Below are 17678 nucleotides of genomic sequence, written 5' to 3'. Positions count from 1 at the left end.
AATAGTAGTCTAAGTACAATCCAGATTGTGTACGTAAGAAGTATTCATGTCCCAAGCTGTTAACCAGAAGAGCAACCCTTGTGTCCTTTGAATGGTATCTGGAAAATGTTTTCCAATGTGGTAATGAGGAGCAGGCATACTCCAAGGGTACTCACTTTTTCTTGAAAGGCATCCTAGTGAAGTGCTCAACTTGTAAGCACTATGTGTTTTGAGTGTGGAGCAGTTTCAGTTCGTGAACATGTATAACTTTTATTTATATAATATACTCTTGAGATTAGATTATGTGATTACAGAACACTCTTTCACCACAGAGAGCATACATGTACACGTAAATTCTGTTATGTGCTGTTTTCAGTTGCTTCAAGCTCCCCATGTAAACTACATAATCAAAAATAGTATGTGTGTTGACTATAGATTCACTGATCTTTGTCACTGTTTGGTTTGATTGATGTTATACTAGGATGAAATGAAGATGGAGAGACTAGTAAAAAGAAACACAGAAATAGATACTTGCTGTAACAACATCAAGCTGCTAACAGAGATGCTGAACCACTACAGCCCTAGCTCTCCTCCTCAGGATAAGGAACTGATGAAGGTAAGTGATATGAAAATAGCAAACATCATTCATTATAACGATAACAGAAAATTAATGTATTACGTGGTGTCTTGTTGTTTATACACCTTATTCATAAATGGCGGAACGTGCCGAAGAGTTTGGGTCGAGTACATGAAAGCGAGGCTAGTGAGGCATCGGCTTCGAACCAAAACAAAGAAAAGTATGGCGAATTGAAGTAGTATTTGATAATTCTTGAAATATCTCGTCGGTTAGAAAGCGATTCTTGGGTTTTGATGACTGCCATTGGAATCTCTGGTTTGACAACTGCATAAATGGTCGTATGGATGCGAAGTCAACACAAATCATGGAAAAATTTTGTCACAAAACCGCATCGATCTTCTTAATCTCTTTACTACCTTGTGTACAGTTGTTATCCGTATTACTTTTGTATCGTTTTAATGGAAGACTTTGAAAGCTTGCAAATATAGATATTATAGAGACTATAGCGATTTTGCACGTCTCTGGATATGGAAAGTAAAAAAAAATCCAACATTGTGCGACTAGCGACTAAGCAACGGGTTAAAAATATTTCAGTTCAGTCTATTGTTTTACAAAACTTTCACCCACTAAACTCGGCATTCGAACCCGGGCATTCTAATGTATACACAATTTAAGAGTCACAAATGGATCAGTATATATGGACAAAAAATCAGCAAGACGATTTGGCATCAAAGAAGTGCTTAAATTCTGAATTCAGCAAATGTATCGGAATATTTAAAATTGCAAGAATCTTACCGCTGTAGAATTTATTTCAATTTGAAAAGTTTAAAATTTGAAAGCTCGCTCTTTATGCCCTATTTTTACTTTCCTTGGCTTTACTTATTCTTAAATTTAAAGATTTGTTACAAGTAATGTCTATAAAGAATGATCAACCGTTGTGTCCGGCCTCAAGAGTCCTCATGGGCCCAATGAGGATAAGTAATTACTAAGTAAGTAATGTGTTCAAAGGCAAAATACTCAGGAAACCTTGTGTCTTTATAAAATCGCTATTTTTGCTTACCATATCGAGAGACGTGTTAATTTTTTAACAAGCTCCATAGTCTCTTTTATGTCGTGTTTCTTTCCTCTGCCTTCCTGAAAGCTTCTAGGGTCTTCCATAAAAAGGAAACTTGAAAGTAGTCTGGATTACAATTGTACACGAGCAGGCAGTAAAGAGACTGAGAGGATCGATGCGGTTTACGACGAAATTTTTTCCATGATTTGTGTTGAATTCGAAACCATGCGGCCATATCTGCAGTTGACAAACCAGAGATTCCAATGGCAGTCATCAAAACCCAAGAATCGCTTTCTAACCGACAAGATATTTCAAGAATTATCAAATACTACTTCAATTTGCCATACTTTTCTTTGTTTTGGTTCGAAGCCGATGCCTCACTAACCTCGCTTTCATGTACTCGACCCAAACTCTTCTGCGCGTTCCGCCATTTATGAATAAGGTGTATGCCATCACTTTTATCCTTTTTGAAAAATGCATTAACTTTGAGATTTGAGGCAAACAAATTCCATTACCAAGACTTACACATACAAACTGTCATGTTCATAGAGCAGCTAGAGTGCTTAGGTCCATGTAGTGTGACTCTCAGAGTAGTTACTTACCGTGGTACATGCAGCAAACCAACCAACATCATTCTGTTTATCCATGCAGCTGTCTGGTCACCCTTGAGTGCATGTACACATGTGTATGCATGCACTGTTCCCTTCACCCCACACATGCCATGAGTAGACACCAAAATGTGGTCATAATGGTGGTTTTTCATCCACTTGTGTCTGCCTGCCCACACTTGTAATTGTGTGCATGCTTGGGAGGGTTCCTACTTCCCATAAGCAGCACAATCTTGTTCTGGGCGATTCAAAACCCAGAACCAGGAATTATTTGATTGTGCATGGGCACTGGGGATTTTGGATGAAATCAACAAGTTTTCAACAGCCAATCAGATTTGGCCATCTATTGGACGGCCTTTCGGTCTAGCCCTGAGGTCTCAATTCCTGCTACCGACCAATAGGATGGTAGCCCCCAAGGATGATATTGTAAGTAACTCCCCCATGAGTAGATGCTAAACTGTTTTTCAAGAGTTACTGATATGATAGGTTTGACTGACTGAGGCATAGACCAAAGTTTTGTACTTTATGTGGAAAACTGTTGTTTGAGAGTTGTTTGTGATAAATTCTTTGTCACAAACAGGAACTTTATGATGCCTGTGACAGGATGAGACCTCAGTTGTTTAGACTGGCCAGCTCAGCCACAGAAGATGGCGATGAAGGACTTGGTAAGATAAAAGGTTATTCTGTCTCATAAACCAACTTCCTTTTAGGTTGCCAAAAACATTGATCAGTCACCAACATCAGTCTTTTTCAGAACTACCCTCTCTCGCTACTGTATACGAACTACTAGAATATAAAAAATAAATAAAAAAGTTGGTTTGAAGCCAGGCATGGTTAAAAATTGAAAAGGGTTAAAAAGTTGAAGCTGGCTTAAAAAAGAACGATGTAAGGATGTTTCCAAACGTTCTTAAATGTATATAGTATTTTTTTTAATTATTCAAGCATGTGCAAACTTTTTTACCTTTTTTGGTTTTTAAGTAACTTCTGGGTTAAGCCAATGACAAGTTAGTTTTTGAGGATATCAGAAACACCTCAAAAACAAACTTAGCCTGCGTGACAGACCTAAAATGGGGATGGGGAGGGCATCCCATCTCCTTCTCCCATGTCCCCTCTTCCCTTTTCCCTCTCCCTTTCCCTCCCCCCCCCCACCCCCTTTGACAACTGCTATGCAGGCTACAAACTACATATTAGCTAATGCAAGTATCAACTTAACTTTTGCAGCTGATATTCTCAGGGTGAATGATGACTTATCAAGAGTCTTAGAGTATTACAGGCGGATTTTTGGACTGGCCCCCCTGTCAACAACAACTGCTACAACTGGTCCAGCCTCGCCTCCAGCAACCCAGACAACAGCTCCAGAGGCTGGTGCTGTAGCCGGTGCTTCCACTCTTATTGATCTAGGAGCCTCTGCTGGTCATCAGGGTGAATCAACAGAAGCACCAATCTCAAGTGTTTTGGAAAATGAACTCAAAGCTCTGGGTAGGTCTGTTTTTAAACACCCATTCACTTTGTGTGCGTACACTACGCCTGATGTATCCTCCATTGCAGACATTTGTGGGGGCTTGCCATGCATTTCATCTGTGAAGGAGGCTAAGCCTGATGTGGCATGTGCCAGACTACCTCTTAAGGCAGGCTTAGAACAGTTACAAGTCATGTAGTGTAGAATGGTCAATGGAGGGTTCATATACTGGTCATGGAAAACCTGGATTCAAGTCATGGCACTTTAGAAATTTTCCAGGCCTGGAAAGTCATGAAATTTACATTTGTAAGTGTGGGTCATAAAAAGTCATGGAAAATAGTATTGATTGTACAAACTATATTGGCCAGGCTTTTTTTATGAAGAAAAGGGTAAAAACGTACCTGAAATCAAGATAATGTTTGAAAATTTCCAAGAAAAAAATTAATGGTGAAATTGAGGTCATGGAAAACTTTGAAAAGTTATGAAAAAGGTCATGGAAAGTCATGAAATTTCAAAAGCTCAAAAGAGTATGAACCCTGTCAATAACAGCTTGATTGCTTTTAGTCAAGTGCACACACATGTATTATGTGATGAGTGCAACCTGATGGCTACATGTGCATGTACATGTATAGTATTTCATTTCCATGTCTCCCTTTTGTAGGTCTTCATGACATTGAAGCACCTCCTGCAACCAGTAATTCCCAGATACCATTGCAGGTAACATTTGCACATTCATGTAATTTTAACGTTATCAAGTGCCAATTGAAAATAATTATGTGCGTCACTTTAAAAAGAACTTTGTTCGTTCATTTTGAACTTGTCTATAAAATCAGCTGACAGATGTCAAATTTGACAGAGTATTATTATTGTCTGATACCTGTCATCTGATTTTGTACTGTGTGATGCATTTTGTCCAATAAGCATGCACAAAAATTAATGGGTGGGTTATAAAAGAGATTTTAATCTGTCAGTGACACTATTGCAATGTACAATTTGCCACTCTTGGCATCACAAAGACCTTATTTGAATGTCATTTTTGTTTTAGAGATTTTTTTTAGAATTCTGTTTGTAATTTTTTTTTAACAGCAAGTCGCCCAGCAGCCTGGGCTTGTAGGGCCGTGGGCTGGACCAGTCCAGAACTTTGGCATGCTTCCACCCAATACATCCTCTACAGTGGGTGTGGTCAGACCAATGGGTCAGCAACAGGTAGCAGGCATGATGCCCCCTGTGTACATGGGGGTGGGACAAATGCAACGCATGCCCTTCCAAGCCATGAGTCCTGGTGCAATGTCAATGGCGCCCAGACCAGGTCCAGTGAGTATGGGTACAAGCAGCCTTGGCATGCCAACTACTGGGTCATTTCCTCGCGGGAATCTACCAGCAGCAGGGAATAGGAGGGCAGGAGAGGAGGCAAGAGCACCTAATGCGCTTGACTTGCTAGGTCAGGAAGTACTGCAGACCCAGAAACAGCAGCAGAAGCAAAAACAAACTGTCACTCCACTACAAGAGAAAGCTGCACCAGAACAACAGCAGGCATCGGCGTCCACAACTGACAGCTTGTTATCATTAGGATTGGAGCCGACCCCGGCAACACTCCCTGCTGGTTCCCCTTCACCTGCAAGTTTTCCTCCTGTAGCATCACCTCCCAAGCCAGCCGCACCTCTATCTCTGGATAACGTTTTTGTGCCTTTAGATACTATTACACCAGGTTAGTAGTTGCTTCAAGTCCGTTTGTTATATACAGTTCTTCGCCGCTAGGAAATTCGAAGTACAAACCAGCGGAAAATAAAGGACAAATTTTCAATTGAATCGAAAGTTACAAACAAAAATTTAAGTTTTTGAGCAAAAAAACAAACAAAACAAACAAAACAAAACAGAATGACGCAATATGGCACAAACTCTCCTCTTGCACCAGTGCTTTTAACTGTAATTATTTCAACATGGGCAATTAGTGGATTTTGGCGCTATAAAAATACTTTTTATTATTATTATTATTATTATTATATATTATTATTTAGTGTAGCTTCATGGTATTTGTTTGTTTACATGTATGTCTGCCTAAAACATGTGGTACCGTTTCCTATGACCGAAATGTGGAACTTGCCAATGGAAACAAAAGATATGCGACCAGAACATAGAATGTATTAAATTAATCGTAAACTCACATGTACGATTCACAACTAAAGCAACGTACTGTAGCTACTTGTAGGTTGGCAACAGGGAAAAATCATTTTTGTTTTAGATTTGCTTGTAAACTGCACGCTTCTTTGTGCCTAAGCTAGTCATACAACAGCTGAGCACTTGATGACTACTAAAATTTGTGTCCATGAGTAATAGCTTAGCCTTTAACAAGAGTTCCTGTTTCTCATCAGTATTGCTGTTACTGTTGCTTCATGTAAATAATAAACAAGAGATCTCAACTGTCACTCTTGCTTTGTTCTTTAGGAAGTCATCCACCACTAACAGTTCTCGATAAAAACAGCATCAAGATAACTTTTCACTTTGCTAAGGTAAGTGCCTTCTTTTTCGGTTAGTTCTGATTACTGGATTAACGTATAATTATGTTATCCTGATGCCTTCCTTAAAATTTTTAACCTATTATAGCAATACATGCAGTTTTATTTTGTAACACCAAGAAAGAGTAAACCTCCGCATGCTGTAACCCATTTGAAAGACAATGGGCTGCAAGTGATTTACACACAAATTGAGTTACGTAGCTGTTGGATTGATTATAAAACATGCATCAGGGTTCGTACAGGTCATGGAAAACCTGGAAAGTCATGGAATTTTGGAATTCCATCTTCCAGGCCTGGAAAGTCATGGAATTAAAGTTTGGGTTATGGAAAGTCATGGAAAATTGTATTGATTGTACAAAATAGATTAGGCAGGTTATTTTTTGCGAAAAAAGGGTAAAAACATACCCCAAACAAGATAATTTTTGAACATTTCCAAGAAAAATGGTCAAATTTAGGTGATGGAAAACATTGAAAAGTTATGGAAAAGGTCATGGAATTTCAAATGCTCAAAAGAGCACGAACCCTGTGTATGACGGTAGCCGTAGGTACTTAAAAGTAGACTGCTCTTTTATTTGTGTTTCTGCTACCACTTTTCAGACAAGTGCAGAGCTGTCTAGAGATGACTTGTCGGTTGTTGTGATCTCCACCATGAGTTCACTGTCTTCTGCAGTTAAAAACTTTGTCTTTCAAGCTGCAGTACCAAAGGTAAGGGAATTATCTGTAATGCGGTCAAAATTATGTTTTTGTAACAAAACGTAATGTTTATAAACAACAATAGCAACACTTGAAAGAAAAAAAATAAAAGAAAATAAAACAACAACAACGAACCAGTATTTTACGAACACAGAGTTACAACTCGAGGAAGATGCAGTCTGAATTTCTATCGAAGTATCTTCAAGTCCTTGGAGTTTGAAATCTCTCTACATCTGAAAAGAGTTCTTCAAGAGTACTCCTGACGAGTTCACTTGTTCACTTCACGAGTTCACTTGTTACTTAAAATTGGGATGTCGTTTAGCCTATTATCTCATGAATTTTCAGCACATTTGAGAAAGTTACACTGCGTTGTGTACCAGTGAAAATTATAGGTAAGAAGTGATAATTTGAGCCTTGTGCTCAAAGAAGGCACGTTGTAATGAGCTATTCAAAAATTAATGTTCAGTTTAAAACCAAAAGTTTTCATTTCTTGCTTATTTTGACCTAAGTTCTAGCGAATATTAAATGTATTTTGATAGACAACGTGGCCACTAGCTGCAAAGGCCCTATTGTTTGTCTGGTACCAGAACAGTGAGAGGAATTATTTTGTTTTGCAGACAATGAGAGTAAAACTTCAACCTCCGTCTGGTAGTGAGTTGCCGCCGTATAATCCAATCCTCCCTCCCTCCGCCATTACACAAGTCATGCTGATTGCCAATCCAGCTAAGGTACGAGTGCTTGCAGCCTTTGCTTCAGTTTTACTTAATTCAGTTTGCCAGGCATAACAGGCAGGATCAAGTGATTTTATTAATACAAATATTCGTTGCTATACTTCAGCTGGGCCCGGTTGTTCAAAGCATGATTAAGCTAATCCAGGATTAGCGTGAAATTTGATTTCAATTTTATATAACTTCGTTGAGGTTTTCTGTTAATATTTTCTGTCCCACAGTTTTGACATGGACCAATCTCAAACTTAACAAAATATTAGCTTTGGGAAACCCTTTAAAACAAGAGCAATTAAAATCTTGATCATCTTTTAATCCTGGGTTAGCGTTAATCGTCTTTCGAACAACCCGGCCCTGAAGTTTCTATTTGTTAATTTCTCATACACGTTTTAATTCAGTGTAAAATGCCTACACATGCCATTACGTAGATCATCATTTTGTCATACTAGGGGAAACTATCCTGCACTCTCTAGGAAAATGCAAATATAGTTTGACTAAGATGTTTTAGTCAAACCAGTTACTTGTCTAGGAGATTACTCATCGCTTAGTCTGTTGTAATCTTCTTTCTATATTTGTAGTTCAGTTACCATTAGTATCCAAAACAAATGGATACTCATTTCCCTTGCAGTCGTAAAAAAACACTATTTGGGTCGTTGCTAGACGACTCGCGTAAGGGCTGCAAAACAGAAGACTTCACAAGAGACACCACTGATTTTAGAAAGACTACGAGCAGTCTCTTTTTTCCCCTCAGTTTCCTCAGTTTATCGATCTTGAAGCGGAAAATGGCAGCGTGAAACCTGGCGGCGAGGCGCGCGGACTGTCTCGCCCGTCAACAACTCAGTTTACACGGAATGTTTTTTTCCTCTCCGGCACTTTCTTTTAGTTTTTACTCGATAACTACGGAGAAAGAGGGCTCGTAGTATACAAACTCTCGTTTTGCCAGGTCCGTTTTCATAGCAGTATCTTGTGTTATCGTTAGTTGCAAGCAAAAGGTCTACATTACAAGTTTCGGAATCCATAACACTTGTTTACTTTCTTTTTCCTTTTGCAGGAAAAGATCAGATTAAAATACAAAATAAGCTACCAAGTTGATGGTTCCTCCACGACAGAAACTGGCGAAGTGGACAGTTTTCCCAGTGCTCTGCAAGGATAAACAAGAATAATCTCCAAGCTTCTGCTTGCGTTAAATGACGTTTATATTTAATGACGCCAAGTCGTTATTAACAATCTTAGATTTACACAAAGTGTTTAAGTTAACGTGATCAAATTCGTTTAGGTACAATATTTGCAGCATTGGTTATTCAGAGTTTTTCAAACTAGAGTTAAACAAGCTGAAAGTTAAAAATTCCATCAATGGTCAAGCGGGTATTGCTGCTGCCAATTATAATAACGACTCTGGGCTCTGTCTCCTTTTCCTCCCTTGTCGTTGAGGAGGGGATTGGAGGTCGGGAGTTGATGAGACTTCAAACCCTCGCTCTCGTTTGGCATAGAACTCTCAAGCACTCTCATCGACTCTCATGCGTTTTGATCGACTTTGAACGTGCTCAATTTTTTCACGAGAGTCGATGAGAGTTTGAAGTACTCTCGTTCTCGTTTGGCCCGAATTGGTGATAGTCGATGAGAGTTGACGAAAACTCTCATGAGAGTCAACTCTCATCCTCGTTTGGCCCGGGCTAAAGGAACGCGACTGTTGACGTCATTTTGCATATTTGTTGCCTTGGTGTCGGTGATTTACAGCAGTTTAAAATTATAGTCAACAGCGCAACACAGATTTAACGAGACTTGATAGATCGATAGGCCTCTCCCGCAATATTTTGGCCCAATACAGTCAACTCTCCCTTGCGGCACCCCCTTGCGGACGCTCGCTTTGCGGACATCCAGATCCCCGGCGAATAAGGTTTGGCTGGAGACTCCCCTATTACGGACTCTCCTATTCGACACTACGACGCCCCGAGCGTGTCCGCTTTACGAGGTTGACTGTATTGAAAATGTCTCCCTTGGAAATAGGGCTGTACCGTGCAGTGTAAAACGAAAGCAATAGGAGTTGTTCAACAGAATCACTCGTTCAAAACCTGGTAGGGAATGTTGTATTTATGTCATTTAAAAGCTAAACTACATGTATGTCGGCTAACTAAAATTACCTAAGCACTGGTAACCCTACCAAGTTGGAGAGTGCCTTATAATACGGTGGTTCGGAAATGTAATTTACTTACGCAAAGAATTGCCATACAAGCAGTGTATTTCTCATCATTTTCAAACTGTCTAGTGGAATTTACCAGGCTAGAACGAAATTAATTTTAGCCTGTCATGTTGCATTTCTTACTATTTGCTTAAAACTCGAACTGACTTTCATTCTGCAAATAGCTCGTGACATAGCCTATTATACTAATACAAAAGAATACAAGCTTAAATAGAAAACGATGGCTTGCTTCCTTTCCAATACGAGAATACCATTTTAAAATAAATATTATGACAATCGTCTTACGATTCAAGTAAACTATATGAATTTATCAATAGTGGTTATTATTAATATTAAAAGTATTGATAACTGAGGACTGCGTTTTTTCTGAGTAGAGCGTTCTTCCCTAGGAAAGCTCAAACGGCTGTAGTGTCTAAAGCTTTTACAGTCAACTCACTCTAAGACTGACATCGTCGGGGGCGGCTCCAACTAGACGTCTTGGACTTTCTTAATTTAATATTAAAACGTCAAAAGTTAATGCAAGCTGGCAAGTTTAAATAACGTAGCTACTCGAACACAACTGGGTAGGTACTCATATTTGGTCAATTATATTCAGATCAAGGGGTAAAGAAAGGAGTGATCGAAACTTCCCCCATCCCATGCTTCTTCTCGGTGCGCCTCTCTGTTAACGATTTATCATCGAAATAAAAAGGGTGAAAGACGGAGAAGAGTCAATTTTGAAGACTGTTTTAAATTTAACTGACGATGCCAGCATTGAAACACCTAAAGCGGACTTCCGTGAAGAGGCAAAGGGTCCCGGCCTCCGTTATGCATTCCTCACAAATTCATTTAACTTGCCCAGCAAGTAATTTTTACTTTAATACGAAAAAACTGAGTAAATTCCTAGGATAAGAAAAATAAAATGAATTACAACACTGCAACCAACCGAAGTAAACGAAAGACTGAGATAAACGAATACAAGAACAAACGATAAACATGCAAAGACGGCTTACCAAATGCTGGAAGAACGGGGTTCAGGGAACCAAAAAAACTACACAAATTTAAACGATGGTCCACGATACACTACGCAAATGAACAGAAAAAACTTAACAGGAAATATACAGGATACGAAACTGAAACAAACGCATGCAATAAGGTGGGAAAAGCATTAACCTATTAGGAAAAGAGACAAACCGAACAACAAAAAGAAATGGCCGCAACACTTCCCTTTCAGCACCGCAGTAAATATACATGTAATTTTGCATGACGGCTGGGACAGTGGGACGTGGGTGACTGCTTCTGACGACAAGGAACTGGCTTTCTAGGTGTGCTGAAAATATATGACCTTTATTTAACAAAGAGTAGCACTAAATATGGCAAGCGTGTTTCCAAAACAGGGAAGGTTTCACTTTATTTCTTCAGTACTTCATTAAGACTTGATGTAAGATGGCTATTGCAGGCCCAGCATATTAGTGTAATTGGTCTTCCTGAAATGGGCTAAAGAAGGGTTGGAACAGGGACAACTTTCCGTCTCAGCAATCCAAAGAAACAACCAAAAAGGAAATTCCTGTGGCGCCACTAGGAACAAGTTATAAGTGCTACAAAGTGCAATATGCTGACAAACTAGTTTATTCAAACAGGGAAGGACTAAAAAAGGATAGGCTAAATTATTCCAAACAGGCTTCCTAATAATAGGGAAACACATTCCCCATTCTTACTTAGTCTAATAAAAGAAAGGGGGCTATTTCACGCCCAGTTTTAAAGCTCGATTCGTGAGAAAAGGTCTTCCTGACAAGAGCAGACAAATGGTTAAAACAGGAACATGTTCCTGTCTGAGACTGTCAAAAAACCGAAACAAACAGGAAAAATTCCTATGCACCGACTCGTCACCATCAAGGCGAAGTGTCATATTAGTTCGGGAAAAATCCCTTGAGCACCCAGCCAAAAAGTATTTAATTAACTGGTTGCTCTTGGCATATAAGTTAGGTAACAATCCCTTGAGCATCCTAGCCAAAAAAATTTCATATCAATTAAGCTGGGTGCCCTTAGCCCTGCATCTTTAGTCTAGAAAAGAACGTAATATACTAAATTGCATCTATTCGTAACCAACTGAGCGTCTATATAAAATTATTGCCTGCTTTTCACAATCTGACTAATCTAAATCTTTACTTTTCGAGGTTTTGAAGCCTTGCGATGTCATGTAAGACGTCATGCAGTCGTACCCGCAGGCAGCGACTTGGTTTGACGTCATACGTAGCCTTTTTCCACTAACAGTTTACCGGGGTTTTATCTTAGTGAATAATTATGCAAAGAATAAATGATGTGTGCGTCTACCCTAATATAAACATACATAAGCTATACAGCATTTGTAATTACAACCGCTGAAGTCAACACTAAATCTGGAGAACTTCGTTTAGTTAAAGACTACTCGTGTAACTTTTATAAATTGACCCTAACATTACTTCTGCTATGAAATAAAAATCCGGACCTTTTCAAGTACGATAGAGACAACCAGTTATGGTTTATTTACACACCACTGAGCAGCCATTAACAGCATCTAACGTCATACCCAGTCGGCCGTGAAAGTTGGGTTCTAGTTCAATAGTTTCGAATTTTCCACATTGTCACACACCGGCCGGGTTTCAATTACAAGTTTCAGCAGTTGTTGCTGCACGTTTCAGCTTGTTGCTGAGGACAGCCCAACCACTCATGGCTACTAAGAACGATATAATGTGTTCACCAGAGGCAAAGGAAGATTGGCAAATTCCAAGACCAACCATCAAGGAGAGATGTACGTTCATGTTTAACAATGAACTTTTGAGTGATGTGAAGTTTGTTGTGCGATCATCGCATGGCGACTGCAACGAAAGCAGAAAGGCGATCCCAGCTCACAAGTTCGTGCTTTCAGTCAGCAGTCCGGTATTTCTAGCCATGTTTTATGGAAACATGGCAGAGACTTCAAACCTGATAGAACTGCCAGACTGTGACTACGAGAGTCTGTTGGAATTCTTTCGCTATCTGTACAGCGACGAGGCGAAGTTAAGTGGAACGAACGTTCTGCAGGTGCTATATTTGGCAAACAAATACATGGTGCCTTCTCTCGCCGATAAATGCACAGAATATTTGCAGAACAGTTTGGACGCAACTAATGTGTTTTGCGTTCTTCCACACGCTCAGAAGTTTGAAGAGAAAGAACTCGTAGAGCGCTGCTGGGAACTGATCGATAAAAACACCGAAGAGATAATAAAGTCAGACGAGTTCGTTGATCTTGACAAGTGTTTAGTTGAGTCTATTGTAAAGAGAGAATCGCTCAACATAAGAGAATGCGAGTTATTCAAAGCTGTTGATCGCTGGGCCACAAGAGAAAGCGAAAAGCAGGGTTTAACATCTAAATAGCGACGCCAAACGACGTGTACTTGGAGAAGGAATTGTGAAAGCGATACGGTTTCCAGTGATGTCACAAAAGGAATTTATGTCAGCTGTTCCGGACAGCAACATTCTAACGACGAACGAAATTATTAACATAATGAAACACTTCAGTAGTGTACCAACGACTCCTCTACCGTTTTTACAAACCCCAAGAAAAGGAACTACTAAAGAATCACAAAGCCAGCGACGAAGATTCGGAACTATTATTCCTCCGACAGTTTGGTGGGGTCATACACGACGTAACCTTCAATCAACACGTTGTTCACCTGTCAGTCCTCAGTTAACCAAGAAACCTGAAATCGTTTTCTTTTTTTTTTGTTATTTCAATCCTAACTATTGTCAGATTATTCAAAGAAAACATTTCTAAGAAAACAGGATGTTCTGCTTAAACACGCAAGAATAAATATTGAACCATGTTTAAAATCGTTAAAGGAAATGATTGAACGTCGCCTTAATGATATTTATTGCTGCAGCATTTTTTAGCTCAAGAACAAAGAATTAACCTTTACACAGAAAAAGAAATAGCGGATATTTAGAACATCAACCCAAAAATAGGCTAAGAACGCGGGGGTGGGGGCACTCTTTGGTTGTTACCTATAATGGAACCTCGTGTAAGTTTTCAAAGTAAGCAAATAAACAAGAAAACATTTGTCACCAAATTATCTTGGACATACATTGCTCTTGTCGACTAGTGTCGCTTATCAATTCTCAATGAAGTCTCAATTGGTTCTTTTAGGATAGAAATGAACTTCCCAGTACTAGTCACTTTTAGATGTATCTATTCCATTTGTACCAAAGAACTGCTTGTTTCTAGCTAGTTTTAGAACCTGGTACTTGCCCATATCCGGCAGTCTGAACACAAAATTCCAGTTTCAAGTGTCAAAAGACATGCATAGTGACCTCCGACTTTCAGTTAAACGGAGTACTCTAATTTGTTTTCTCTTAAAAAAAGTGTTCATGATTAAGTCGATATATAAGTTTTTGACAAAAGGTGTTAGTAACAATAGCATACATATAACAAAAATAAATTGCTGGTAAATTAAACGGAAGGTTGTGATGAATACCAAGAATGATCACTATGAATAGTGATCGTTACTCTGACATAACGCTCTCGTAAAAGGATCTTGTTACTTGAGCACAATGACGTCAAATCTAAAAGTTTTATACATGATAGTAACCATCGTCACATATCACTTTTATCAAAGACCAGACTTTAACTATAACACCGGCAACTCCATGCCCTACTACTCTTTACGATAAGTGTGTTATTTCATTTACGTAACCAACTGCCGACCGTGACACTGAAGATGCAAGAGGCGGGCTCCTACAGCTTGTTAGTTTAATTTAGACGTCTACTCTGTTAGAAGATTACAACGCAGTTGTATTTCGAGTGTATTATGTTTAATCCGGGAGCCCCTGGTGTAATTTAGACCACAAGCAGTTTTAATTTAACCTGAAAAGCACAATCTTCTGTTATCGTAAAGGTAGTTCTACATGGATTCATTCCGTAAGACTATAAGATCCAGGTTTTAAGGTCGTGAAAGGAAATAACCTTAAAATTTCCTTTATCTGCTTAGCTTTCGTAACGTAAGTCAAACTGAATGTCGCTGGAAATACGATTGGCTCTCACATTGCAGTAATACCTCGGTTAAGCATTAAGAACCGGTGGTTTCCGTCGCTCGCCCTGGCCGATCAAAATGCACTCGTTCGCTAGATCAACCTTCAGGTTATCTACATAAGGCAATGTTTTTATCGGCTGCCCGTCGGTTAATAATCAGGCTGGTTAATAATGTGCAACGCGCGACCGGAAGAGTTGAAATTATGCAAATGAGGGGAAAACTAAGGGGGAGGGGGGGGGGGTGGCTTTGCTGCTCGCTACTCGCTTGCATTCGCATTTTCGCGCCACACGCTGTAGAAAAGAAAGAGATTGCTCGCAGTCTTATGATTTTCAAGGTGCCCTGTAATAACCAAAGGCCAAGAATTTGCTCAGGGGGCGTGGGGACGTGGTCCATCAACCAACGTGCACCTCTCTTGTACGGTAGTGGGCCATGGGGGGGGGGGGGGGGGTTCGTAGGAATAAATAATTGATTAATGGGGCGGAAATAGAGGTGAGCTTACGTTCTCGATGAGCAGCGGAAACTCAGGAAATAAGCGGCGACTGAACCTCCACAATCGAATAGCTCGTTCAAGTCAGCTCGGAAGAGCTAATCTTCGCTACTAACATGAAGAAATTAAGAGAACGATTAGCAAATTTGTCGGCTGCAGGTGAGAATTGGCAGACAGCATGTCCAACCATTAGAGAAAGAACAGGATTTCTTTTCAACAAAGAGCTACTGAGCGACGTGAAGTTAGTTGTTCCAATACGGAATATTGGCAGCGATTATAAGAGCGAGATTCCAGCTCACAAGTTTGTGCTTGCAATCAGCAGTCCTGTTTTCTTTGCTATGTTTTATGGTCAAATGGCAGAGACTACGGACTCTATTGAACTGTCCGACTGTGACCGCTCGAGTCTTTTGGAGATGTTGCGTTACTTGTACAGTGATGAAGTCCGCCTGAACGGCAGTAATGTCATGCAACTGTCGTATTTGGCAAAGAAATACATGGTGCCTTCACTCGATGATAAATGCACTGAATTTCTGCGAGATAACTTGAAAGCATATAACGTTCTCTGCATCCTACCGTATGCTCAGAAATTCGAGGATAAAGAACTAGAAAATCGTTGCTGGAAAGTGATCGAGACGCAAACGAAGGAAGCCATAGAATCGTCGGAATTTCGCGACCTCGAGCGACCTTTGGTTGAATCGATCGTGAAGAGAGATGGTTTGAATATGAAAGAAGTGCTTTTGTTCCAAGCAGTTGATCGCTGGGCCACAAAGGAATGCAGAAGACGAGATTTAACACCAAGTGATGAGCATGCAAAGAGGCGAGTCCTTGGAGACGAAATCGTGAACGCGATACGCTACCCGCTTATGACACTCAGTGAGTTTGCTTCTGTTGTTATTGATTGCAATATTCTCACATTCAGAGAAATTGCGGACATAGTCAAACACTATGCTGGCGTGTCAACATCACCTTTATCATTCTCACAAGTTCCAAGGATCGGTCCTTTCCAGCGCTGTCGTAGATTTAGAAAATTAGTTTCGGTGGAAGAAGGTGGCTGGTATTACCATGGATCCACCAACGAAATTCGCTTCACTGTCGACAAGGATGTCGTCTTACACGGAGTTCAGCACTTTGGCAGTGAAGAAGGCAAATACGAAGTTTCGATAAAAGTTAAGGAACCCGATGACTCATTTTCTCGTTTTACAGGTCCAGGATTTACAGAAGCATCAGGATCATACAATTCAGATAAAGAAGAGAACGAGGCATACTATGGTTTCGACGTAATGTTTGATCACCCCATTTGGTTAGAAAACGGTAAAGTCTATGAGATAGTGTCAAAGATAAGCGGTCCGCATTCATGGTACGGATTAGAAGGAAAATCATCCGTTGAATGCGCTGGTGTTTCGTTTAATTTCAAGAGTCCGTGGAGTCTTGTTACTGGTGTCTCTAGAGGACAGTTTCCAGCCTTCATCTTTACGCTATGAATAAAGATATGAATTGGTGTTGTGGAACGTTCTTGCAAGGTGTTGGAACAGCCTCTTATTAGGTCATTGACTGCAGAAGCCGAAGAAATTCGTCGTGCGCATGACGTAAAAAGCATATTCTTTGAATGCGTCTGTTTTTCAATAAACTTTACTTGACTCCAGCGCAGTCTTGACACTAGTGTCTCTAAAACTATTTTCAAGTTCGTATTTTTATTCTGTTCCGAGCTAGTTTTTGAAGGGATAGTGCCTGTACCAGTCCAAAGAAATAAACAATTTTTTATTGTTGACCATGAGAGGGGGGGGGGGGGGCAATCCCATATATACCGAGGTGTATAAATGGGTACCGGCGCCATAATGCTGGAGGGGGGGAACCCTGCAATGGACTAGCATCCCATTCAGGGGGGAGTAGTAATATTCCTACTTCGGAAACCGGGATAAGCTCCGGCAGTGTGGGCCGCTTGGCTCGTGGCTTCTCCTGTTATAAAGCACCAAATGACTTATGATAGATTGTTAGATTCTCCTTCCAATTTGCCTTTTGTATGATTGTAAATCAAAAGGAGAATATTATATTAGATCAGGAGTCACTTGGGGCCTTATTCCATTCCCTTTTTTCAATTTGAAATTTTTCACTATCACAGGCTGAATAACATGTTGAATCAAATGCATAAAATTGGTAAAACAACAACAACAAAAGCAGTAAAAGCATAAAGGCCAGTTAACAGGAGCAATTTTTATTTAACAAATATATTTGCTGAAAAGCTGTCGTGTTGGCCTTTATGTGACAAATAAAATTTGTAACACAAAAAATTGCTCGTGTAGACCGACCATCTCATAACATGTGACAATATTGCGACAGCATATGTGGTCCCCAA

The 17678-nt window shown here is 39.9% G+C and overlaps 2 protein-coding genes and 1 pseudogene across 3 annotated transcripts in view; all 3 read left to right on the top strand.

The window, feature by feature from the left end:
- LOC144633819 (ADP-ribosylation factor-binding protein GGA1-like) overlaps nucleotides 1–17678 on the top strand; it is a 105855-nt gene that overhangs the window by 8590 nt on the left and 79587 nt on the right. The window contains exons 9-17 of one of the 2 annotated variants that reach the window (XM_078492702.1): nucleotides 461–595; nucleotides 2799–2883; nucleotides 3440–3697; nucleotides 4339–4394; nucleotides 4764–5385; nucleotides 6123–6187; nucleotides 6791–6898; nucleotides 7504–7614; nucleotides 8663–8795. In XM_078492702.1, the coding sequence (XP_078348828.1) occupies nucleotides 461–595; nucleotides 2799–2883; nucleotides 3440–3697; nucleotides 4339–4394; nucleotides 4764–5385; nucleotides 6123–6187; nucleotides 6791–6898; nucleotides 7504–7614; nucleotides 8663–8764 (1542 nt within the window). In that variant the 3' untranslated portion in view covers nucleotides 8765–8795. Of the gene's footprint in view, nucleotides 1–460; nucleotides 596–2798; nucleotides 2884–3439; nucleotides 3698–4338; nucleotides 4395–4763; nucleotides 5386–6122; nucleotides 6188–6790; nucleotides 6899–7503; nucleotides 7615–8662; nucleotides 8959–17678 lie in introns of those variants that run through there. The other variant, XM_078492701.1, reaches the window with a different exon arrangement.
- Nucleotides 12377–14475, top strand: LOC144633067 (BTB/POZ domain-containing protein 6-like; annotated as a pseudogene).
- Nucleotides 15442–16806, top strand: LOC144633522 (BTB/POZ domain-containing protein 6-like). The gene has a single exon (XM_078492371.1). It carries the CDS (start codon nucleotides 15442–15444, stop codon nucleotides 16804–16806), a length of 1365 nt encoding a protein of 454 aa, XP_078348497.1.

Source organism: Oculina patagonica, chromosome 12 (genome assembly GCF_052425735.1).
Source record: "Oculina patagonica isolate OP01 chromosome 12, crgOcupat, whole genome shotgun sequence".
Classification (NCBI taxonomy): domain Eukaryota; kingdom Metazoa; phylum Cnidaria; class Anthozoa; order Scleractinia; family Oculinidae; genus Oculina; species Oculina patagonica.
Note: the sequence above shows the minus strand (reverse complement) of the source record. Positions and strands in the feature narration are given on the sequence as shown.